The sequence below is a fragment of the Pararge aegeria genome, chromosome 27 (assembly GCF_905163445.1).
Source record: "Pararge aegeria chromosome 27, ilParAegt1.1, whole genome shotgun sequence".
Lineage (NCBI taxonomy): Eukaryota > Metazoa > Arthropoda > Insecta > Lepidoptera > Nymphalidae > Pararge > Pararge aegeria.
In genome coordinates this window covers 4,800,278-4,810,602 of record NC_053206.1, presented here as the reverse complement: position 1 = coordinate 4,810,602, position 10,325 = coordinate 4,800,278, and the positions used below count along the sequence as shown (strand labels likewise).

Sequence of the window (10,325 nt, the reverse complement as noted above, 5' to 3'; positions counted from 1 at the left end):
TTAAAAATAAAGATATTTTGAAATACCTATAGTATGTTTTTCTTTCCCCCATCATCATAAAAAACTCACATTCTTAAATAAGTATAATATTACTTGGCTGAACTGTAACAAATTATATTACTGCTGCCAAGATATATTACAGTATCTACGATGTTGTAAAACTTTTGTTTCACAGCTTTTTCTTGGGCGCAACTATGGCAACACACGCAAATCTGTAAACTGTACGAAATTGACAGGTGTTAAAAATAAAGCACCACCGCAATAATCCACCACTAGAACGATTGTAAAAAAGATAACATTAATCTTAGTTTTTTCAATTTAGTTAGGTTTGTGTACAACATTATTTGCAGCAATGTTCTCATTTAAACAAAATTACAAAAACGTTTATATGCAAATGTGATTTTGTTATGATAGGATCGTTAATTGTTTTCTTTTGTACGTAATTTTTGTAATTTTCTTATTACGGTCCTGAATACTATTACGATTATTATATCGATTTCAATTATAATCCTGATTTCTATCATTATGAATACTATCCTAATATTTCCTTGCATGCCCCATGAATTTTGCTCGATTTATAGGCGGTCGGTCAACTTAAAAAAAAAAAAACTTTGGTTCGTGGTTTTATAACAATGTTTTGACTTAAACCAAATATTAATAAAAGATTCAATTTGTAATTTTCTAGTCGTGAATAATCGATTAATCATCGCATTTTTTTACACCTAATTAAATACGAAAGGATAGTTGTTTAAGTCTCGACAGGTTCTTCATAGTTTTGCTGAAACTCAGAATGGGTAAAAATTTATTGTTTTTTTTATTTTCAATAGCTTTTGTGTCGTGTGGTTACGATTATAGCTGTGATTATGAATTTGGTAATCTATTTTTTTTTTACTGTTTATAGTTTAAGAAAATATTTGAATATGGACTACATATTGTCGGTCTGAAATAAAATATTTTAACGGTCTTTTTTTTTTAAATATTATTAAGGTCTAACGACATCCCTTGCGCTGCGTTGTGTGTTGTGTGTGAGCATAACTTGGAAGTACTAGATTCGATTCCCGGCGCGGCCAATTTGGGAATTTGTACTTTCTTAATTTTCTCTGGTCTGGCAGGTTGACGGCTTTGGCCGTTGCTAGTTAGCGGCTCGTCTTTTTCGGTAGACCCACCCTTACGGTAGATCGGAGATTCGATACGATGCCGCGTAGAAACTGATTCGGTATGTTTAATATAACTGCCATACTGCCTAACAGGTTAACCCGCTACCGTATTAGATTATGAGAATTTTTAACTTTTTAGGTGACCCCTCATGGAATTACTCCCAAGTGTTTCACGACAGAAATCATGTTATATCATCCGGAACGACGCATAAGAATATTTATTTGACGGTAAGTTTTGTTTTTACTAGACAGGACAGGACAGACAGGACATGACGGGCAGACAGGAAGGACAGACAGACAGGACAGCCAGGACAAGACAGACAGGACAGGGCAGGACTGGACTGGACTATATGATGTTAGGGCTGTATCTAATTTCTGTATATTAAGGCCTCCGATTATCACCATCAATTTTATGTTTTTTTTACGTTCCAGGATAGCAGTCTGATGATAAGCTTCGTTTGCGTAAACTTGATCCGGGCTAAGCCGAAGGCGGCAAAAGTGTCTTTTGCGAGTTTGTTCAAACGTATATCCATAGAACTGTCGAAGCCGCATAAGCACGAAATAACAGTTCATGTACTGGCGATGCATCACGGATACCTACGCAAAGTTCGACTATACAACGTGTAACAAAGTCAAAGTCAAAGTTAAAAATATCTTTATTCAAGTAGGCCCGGCCCATACGTGGCACTTTTGATGCGTACATTACATGAGAATTGCACGGTAGTGAGATGATGGCGATAACCATATTCGTAAACTTAAAACTAAAGCTACGAGGGTTCCACACGCGTCCTGGTCTAAGAAGAAGCTAACAGCAAAGTTAGCTGGGTGTTTTTTTTTTGTTATCACCATCTTACATTGTCATTTAAAATTATTAGTAGAGCAACCTGGTTAGAGCAATCGTTCACACCCAAGCTTTTTTATCGATTACGTAGTCCTTTATACTATTATACGGAATTATAAAACACTATTGAACGGTGCATAAGTATATTTCAAAAGGAATCACCCTGTAAAAATATCAAATGAAAGAAGCATATTTATTTTTCCATATAAACTAATTCAAAACATTCTAAGTTTTTACTTATGACAACCCTATTGAAGTTAAAAGACCGACACGCGCATAGTACCTATGCTACGCGACGCATACCTAATAAAGTGTCTGGCTTTGGACACTTGATTTTACTTTTGCATGTGATTTAAGGGCTGTATCTGATTTCTTTCAGTAAAAACTATGGCAGTTTACTCAAAAACTACTACTTTCGGTTTCACAGATAAGTTTCAGATACAGCAAATAATGTAACTTCTTAACGTAACTTATGATGAGACTGAAAACCTTATTCAATAATACATACAATCACACCCTCACCCACACCCACACCCACATACACATACGCGCACGCACACACTCATATTTAATTTTTTAAGTACAATTAATTATATATATTTTGACCGCCGATTGGCGCAGTTTGCAACACCCCTGCTTTCTGAGCCCGAGGCCGTGGATTCGATTCCCACTACTGGAAAATGTTTGTGTGATGAGCATGAATGTTTTTCAGTGTCTGAGTGTTAAAATGTATATTCTATGTATTTATGTATATAATTCATAAAAATATTCATCAGGCATCTTAGTACCCATAACACAAGCTACGCTTACTTTGGGGCTAGATGGCGATGTGTGTTTTATCGAAGTATATTTATTTATTTATTATATAAAAAGAAAAACTTATGGATGTATTTATGTAAATGTACAGAAAGAGAAAAAAAAATTTAAAGTACTCAGTATCGCTAAGCCTTGAATGAGGCGTTTGCTGCTGTCCGCTGAGGAGTTCTGTCCTCTATCTCCAACCGCAATTTGGACAAAATTAAACACATATTATAACCTCTATAGTACAAAAATAATTATTTAAATAGGTTATAATTTGTCGGAGTTATAGTATAAATCGTCAAACACTTTCATCCCCTCTCCCAAAGGAACCGAGATTAATGTCGGAATAAAAAGTATCCTATATTACTTCTAACACTTCCAAGAATATGTGTACAAAGTTTCATGAGGATCGGTTAAGTAGTTTTTGCGTGATAGCGTAACAAACAAACTTACATTCACATTTATAATATTAGTAGGGATAGGGATAAGGATTATTAACTCTAAAGCCTCCGAAGTATTATTTCGGTTTTCTAATACAAAAAGACCCTTGACTTTCAATATATTTTACATTATTCTACTAATGAAGCCATATCATTTGATACCGATATATTTTTTTTTGTTCCATTTATTTTAATTTCACGCCAGAACGTCACATTTGCAACACCAGAAAAAAGGAACACAGTTATAGTAATTAGAAATCAATCTATTCTTTTCTCTTCTGGGACACCAGGGATCGAGCCCGGTACCTCCCACCTAAAGCCATAACCGCGCAAGGGAGGTCGTCAAAATCTGACGTCTTTATGATGACAAAAAAAATACGCAAAAACTTAATATGTAATAAACGATCAACGATAATTAAAAATAGGCATCGTTAATTCGAAATACAATGTGTGTGTTATTTAATTACAAATGAATTTATAGTGTGAAATACGTTATGTTTTCATTAGTTCAGCATGAATCTAACGTTTTTTATAATTGGTAAGTCTAACTTAAAACTCTAAACTATTTCAATATTTATAATATTTATGTATCTTTTATTCGTAACTAGCTGTTGCCCGCGACTTTGTATGCGTTTGGTTTTGTTTTTTTTGATGTGGCGTTCAATTTAGTTGCAGTTCTGAAAACATTTGAAGTATTCAGTGTCGCTAAGCCTTAAATGTGGGTTTTGCTGTTGTCCGCTGAGGAGTTCTGTTCTCTATCTCCAACCACATTCAGATCCACACAAAGTTTGGGCAAAATTAAACACATAATATGACCTCTATAGTACAAAAATAATTATTTAAATCGGTTATAATTTGTCGGAGTTATCGTGTAAAATCGTCAAACACTTTCATCCCCTCTCCTAAAGGAACCGAGCTTAATGTCGGGATAAAAAGTATCCTTTATTACTTCTAACACTTCCAAGAACATGTGTGACAAAGTTCGTCATGAGGATATTCATGACGCTTTCAAGCAAAAACTACTTAACCGATGTTAAGTAGTTTTTGCGTGAAAGCGTAACAAACAAACTTACATTGACATTTATAATATTAGTAATAATAGGGATACGGAAGGGATTATTTGCGTCTACAGTTTTAATAAAGGCCGTAGTCAACCACGATGGCCCGGTGTGCATTGGTGGACTTATTACTCACAAGCTACCAAACGAAAACTTTTGGTAGCTTGTAAGTAATCATTTCTTTTTTTTTTAGATGTTATGTTGTTTACGTGTATTGCACACCCATGGAAACAATACATCGAAGACTTTTTTTTTTGTTGTTTAAATTAGATAAAGTTTTCTAAATGAATAAAAAAAAATCCTCGAGAAAACGAAGGTTCGCGCGTAAGCTACTGCAATAATATTTCCAGGTCTAGCGACACTTCATCTCGCCAGCTGTCACGTGCTCCGACAAGTACGTAAGAGCGACAACCGCTCCAACGTCGACGCGGTAATCCACAAAGTGGTACCAGCGAAAAAGTACGAAAAGATCGAAAACACCGCCCGCAAGCACTTCAAAGACTACAATAAGTTTAAAATCAAATCTCAAACTAGTGTCAATGACTTGGAGAGTTTTGTGCTTGCGATCAAAACTAATGGTGGGTAAACCAAAAAGAGGTATTTTGGAACAATTTCTATACCGATTCCAAAATAGCTCATTTTGACACTTATTTTTTTTAATATTCCAATACAAGTTAGCCCTTGATTGCAATCTCACCTGGTGGTAAGTGATGATGCAGTCTAAGATGGTAGCGGGCCAACCTATGAGAGTGTATGGGAATCCCTAATCGGTTTCTACGCGGCATCACACCGGACCACTAAATCGCTTAGCGGCATGTCTTTGTCGGTCGGGGGGTAACAAGCCAAAGCCTCCCACCAGACCAGACCACAGTAAATACAGAAATCATAAACTCCCAAATGCCCCTGCCGGAGTCGAACCCTGGACTTCCGACTCAAATTCACAGCGCTCACCGTTGCACCAGGGAGGTCGTCAAAATACGAAAAGGTGTTTGAATAAACAGAACGCTATTCTTTATTAATTTAGATTTATCAAGAAAACATTAAATTTCGATTTCAAAAAACGTGAAATCAAATTTTAAAAAAAATAGAGAATCTAAAACACCCATGTAACAATACGCTCTACCCAAATAGTTGAGTAGTTTAATCCTGAATGTTTTATATTTTTAGTTTGCGTAACTTTTATTAAACATTTAGACACCTGGCATTGGTAAATCTGTGTAAAGCCAGCCAACTGTGCCTCGCTGCGGTGTTTTCGAAGACGTTTTAGATTTTATTTAGTTTCACATAGTTTATTTTGCCCGCAAATCAATTAAAATTAATATGGCTATTATTATATTTCCGATAGACATTATTATAATTTTAAATGTTTTTTCTTGTATTGTGTGCAAATTTCAATAGCTTGGTAGAACAAATTGTTCATACCCAAGTTTTTTATCCTCTGTGCTATAGGATATCTAAAAACGACTCTTCGTGTCTATGAATTCTAAAGTAAAGGTATTTAGGTACTATAAAAATGCCTTTATCATCATCCTAAACTTATTACCAACTAACCGTGTATAGTCGTATTTTTAATTATTTCTAATTAAAAATACGACTATACAGGGCACGGTTCTCTCTCAAGGCGGTCGAAATAAATGACTTTTTTTTATTACCTAACTAGCCCAGTAACACATTCTTAATTTTATGAAACTTTATTAAATTAATAATGTAAACACTAGTGTTTACAATCACTAACCTTACCATCAATAACCAGTTATTGATGGTAAACTGTTATCCAGATGACAAGAAAAATTATGGCCGCCGGGAGAATAATAAAGTTGACAATGTTTGGACTAATATCAAAGACGTTGTGATGAATTTTATAGAGCCAGACGTCAACCGTCCCAACTTGAGATCGCGAGCGGAGAAGTACAATAAAAGTAAGTACGTTATTGGGGTACATTGCTGAGCACGTTAATTTTTCCTTATCTCTTTTATAATATAAGCAATCTTTCCATAACTTTTTAGTGCAAAGTTTTTATGAATAAGTTAATATATGATTTCAAAAATAAAAAAAGCACTCACCTATATAAAGAAAATACCATTCTATTTATTTATTTATTTAACAAAACAACTTAACGTTACTTGCTCCAGTTACTTGCACAGTTACGCGCGCCAGTTACTCGCACCAGTGACTCGCTCCAGTGACTTGCTCTAGTTACTCGCTCAAGTTACTAGCGCCAGTACACGCTCCAGTTACTCGCGCCAGTTACTCGCTCCAGTAGTCGCTCCAGTCACCCGCCCCAGTCACTCGCGCCAGTTACTCGCTCCAGTACTCGCTCCTGTCAATCGCTCCAGTCACTCGCTCAAGTTACTCGCTCAAGTTAATCGCTCAAGTTACTCGCTCCAGTAACTCGATCAAGTTACTCGCTCCAGTAACACGCTCCAGTTACTCGCTCAAGTTACTCGCTCAAGTTACTCGCTAAAGTTACTCGCTCAAGTTACTCGCTCCAGTAACTCGCTCAAGTTACTCGCTCCAGTTACTCGCTCCAGTAACTCGCTCCAGTGACTCGCTCCAATAACTCGCTCCAGTTACTCGCTCCAGTTACTTGCCCAGTTACTCGCTCAAATTATTCACTTTAGTTACTCGCTCCAGTAACTCGCTCAAGTTACTCACTCCAGTGACTCGCTCCAGTTACTTGCCCAGTTACTCGCTCCAGTACTTGCTCCAGTCACTCGCTCCACTTACTCGCTCAAGTTACTCGCTCTTACTCGCTCAATTTACTCGGTCCAGTTACTCGCTCCAGTTACTGGCCCAGTTACTCGCTCAAGTTACTCGCTCCAGTTAATACTCGGTTGCAATAATGATAAAAAACCGATCTGCATCAGAAAAATCTTTGAAGCTAGTTGAATTTTTGAAAGATTATTTGAATTTTATATATTATTAAAAAAAAGTCCTCAAACATTAACAACAAGATCCGGCACTAAAATTGCTGGAGTTTTTATGGAATGTAAACAATATTTGACGCAGTGGGCAGCGACCCTGCTTTCTGAGTCCAAGGCCGTGGGTTCGATTCCCACAACGGGAAAATGTTTGTGTGATAAACATAAGTGTTTTTCAGTGTCTGGGTGTTTATATGTATATTATAAGTATTTTATTTATATTTATAAGTATTTTACATAGGTAAAATAAAGAATATTTTTATGAATAGTCATAAAAATATTCTTCAGTCATCTTAGTACGCATAACACAAGCTTACTTTAGGGCTAGATGGCGATCTGTGTATAAATATTAAATAAATAAATAAATATATTGTACTGTATTTATAATACAAATAAATAAATAAATATATTTATTTATTTGTATTTATATTTCATATTTCAGTTACCATAAGCCATAATAATAATATTACAATTAAATTAAAGCTGTAATAATCTTAGTAGTAATAGTAATAAAGTAAAATTACATAATTGTATTATTTGTATTCATGTCCATGATAATAAAAGCCTTTTGTTAAACTTTATCTAATTTAACTTAATTTAACCAGTTTCTGTAAAGTTGCAGTAGATCATTTTCCGAAAAATAAGGTATTTAAGAAGTTTTACTTTTTACGTGTGTACACTAGTACACGCACACATATTTTTTTTTATATGCACAACTTGCAGTATGTTATCCTTTCGTTTTCCTTATCCTAAGGTTGCCTGGAAGAGATCGCTACAAAGCGATAAGGCCGCCTTTTGTATACTTCTTCTGTATGTTATTTTTTTTATACTTCTTCTGTATTTTTATTTGTGTGCAAATAAAGAGTGTAAATTAATTAATTAATCAAATAAGCGAGTCGCTGGGAGCCGCTGGAAATAATCGATCCTAGGTCATGGAATTTTAAACGCTCTACATAAGACCTATGCTCAGAAGTGAACGTCCATCGGTTGATTTGATGAATCATCATTATAAAGAAGTTTCTTATAATCAAGCTATAGCTTTTCTTTTCCACTCCAAGTGAATCCTTGATTGCAATCTTCCTTGGAGCATGGTAGTAGTACCCCTAATCGGTTTCCAGGCGACATCGCACCGGAACACTAAATCGCTTAGCGTAGGTACGGTAGTAACTAGCCACGGGCGGAATCCCACGAGAGCAGACCAGAGAAAATCTTAATATATATAAATCTCCTGTCACGATGTTTGTCCGCGATGGACTCCTAAACTACTTAACCGATTTTAAATTAAATTGGCACACCGTGAGCAGTCTGGTCCAACTTAAGAGATAGGATAGCTTAGATCTTTAATTATAGTTGCAATTTTATTCTATTGCAAATTATTTGTCTATAATTAATTGACAGTCACATGACAGTCATACTACTATACTCATTTAAGGCTTAGCGATACTGAATACTTTAAAAACAAAATCAAACGCAGACGAAGTCGCAGGCAACAGCTAGTAAATTATAAATTCCCAAATTGCTCTACCGGGAATCGAACACGGGACCTCCTGATATCTTCTTCTTCTTCTGGGCAGTTTCCGCACTTAAGCGCTTCGCTTGTTGTACGTGAAATTTCCCATTGTTGCTCGCTACTCCAGCCATCCAAGCTCGTTCTAGAATTCCAGCATGCCGCCCAGGTTGCTGAGGACTTCTGGGTTAGTGGCTGGTGATCCCAGGTAGATCTCGCGTTGCTCTGTCACGCCCGTGCACTCCAGCATCACGTGCGTAGGTGTTTCATTCTTCTCCATGCATGCTCTGCAAAGAGGGCTGTCGGTGACACCTATAATGGAAAGATGTCTGTTTAAGGAGCTATGTCCTGTTATGAATCCCACCACCTTCCTAAGTTCACACCTCCTGATATATTCACAGGGTCAAAAAACCATTTTTCCAGAACCGGAGTTGATCCAATTAAAAGGCAGCAATGAGAAACCCTCGCTGATGTACGAAATAGAAAGTGCTTCGGTCCTCGACAGCCTTCAGGATGTACTAGGTTCGCAGAAAGCGAGAAGATATTCAGACAACATCGCGCGCGCAGCCGCATATGTGTATCGCTTGATAAAGGAAGCCTAAATTGCTAGAAATAAACTAATGTAATTGTTTTTTAAACTACTACAAGTTTAGGTGCAATCCCACCTGGTGGATTTTTTTATTAAGTAACTAGCCTCTGCTTATTTTTATCTCAATAAAAGGTTATTATTAATATACTAAAATCATAATCCGGCTTATCCACGACTGACGGCTCAATGAGAGCAGGAATATCTAAGGTGGCAAAACCCCTTTGATCGTGTCGACAAAAGATTGTCTTGATAATGAAATAGACTCCATTTTAAGGAAGGAATAATATTTCATGCCTAAAAATTAATATTCTTTGATTGTTTTACATCTGCCGGTCCTGTGAGGCTTTTTTTTTATTACTCAGTTAATTATTTTTTATTACTACAAACCATACGAATATAACGATATTTATAATTGCTGCCATTCACACCTAATGTTACGTGCTTTCTACATACTAGATTGTGAAAAAACTTTGTGCTTTAGACCTCACGACTGAGTAAAATTCCTTTAGCCCCATCAATATTTATTTATTTATTTATTCCCATCTTACATTTTTGTCATTACAGGAAATCCTAATACGAAAAATTTTTAGTAATAATTATTATAAGTGTGTAAATTTTATAGTTTTAGTTTATCTATGTGTATAGGAAGAACAGCCTGGCCGATGTATCAAATCGCAGAAGCAGGGCTGTACTTTTTCAAAAATATCTCAAGTATCTTACGAAACTGTTAATTATAAGCATATAAAATAAGATAATGTAAGAAAACTAAATTAATAAAAAAAAATACGACAATGCAGCATGTTATGTAAATTTTAATAATATATATAATATGTATGTATATATTATACATGTTTATACACAATATAATACATAATTTTAACTATTTCCTATTTATACTTAAACATGTTTCAAAATACATATACAATGTCTAAATGAAAACCGAAATAATGGTTCAAGCTATTGAGGTACATTATTTACTGTGTCTGAGTCTTCTGAAATTGAAATTGAAT

At 35.5% G+C, this 10,325-nt stretch overlaps 2 protein-coding genes across 2 annotated transcripts; both read left to right on the top strand.

The window, feature by feature from the left end:
* Window positions 1-772: 772 nt before the first annotated feature.
* On the top strand, window positions 773-1,816 carry LOC120635827. The gene is made up of 3 exons (XM_039906995.1): window positions 773-872; window positions 1,297-1,385; window positions 1,590-1,816. The coding sequence occupies exons 1-3, from the start codon at window positions 791-793 to the stop codon at window positions 1,782-1,784; spliced, it is 366 nt and encodes a 121-aa protein (XP_039762929.1). The 5' UTR covers window positions 773-790; the 3' UTR covers window positions 1,785-1,816.
* A 4,240-nt stretch (window positions 1,817-6,056) lies between these two features.
* LOC120635559 lies at window positions 6,057-9,391 on the top strand. Its single transcript, XM_039906573.1, has 2 exons — window positions 6,057-6,216; window positions 9,150-9,391. Exons 1-2 carry the CDS (start codon window positions 6,057-6,059, stop codon window positions 9,326-9,328), a joined length of 339 nt encoding a protein of 112 aa, XP_039762507.1. The 3' UTR covers window positions 9,329-9,391.
* Window positions 9,392-10,325: the final 934 nt, after the last annotated feature.

Coding starts and splice junctions, on each gene's coding strand:
- LOC120635827 (XM_039906995.1), top strand. CDS start 791: ATGGGTAAAAATTTATTGTTTTTTTTATTTTCAATAGCTTTTGTGTCG. Junction 873..1,296: donor TAGCTGTGATTATGAATTTG/GTAATCTATTTT, acceptor TTAACTTTTTAG/GTGACCCCTCATGGAATTAC. Junction 1,386..1,589: donor ATAAGAATATTTATTTGACG/GTAAGTTTTGTT, acceptor TTTACGTTCCAG/GATAGCAGTCTGATGATAAG.
- LOC120635559 (XM_039906573.1), top strand. CDS start 6,057: ATGGTAAACTGTTATCCAGATGACAAGAAAAATTATGGCCGCCGGGAG. Junction 6,217..9,149: donor AGCGGAGAAGTACAATAAAA/GTAAGTACGTTA, acceptor CCATTTTTCCAG/AACCGGAGTTGATCCAATTA.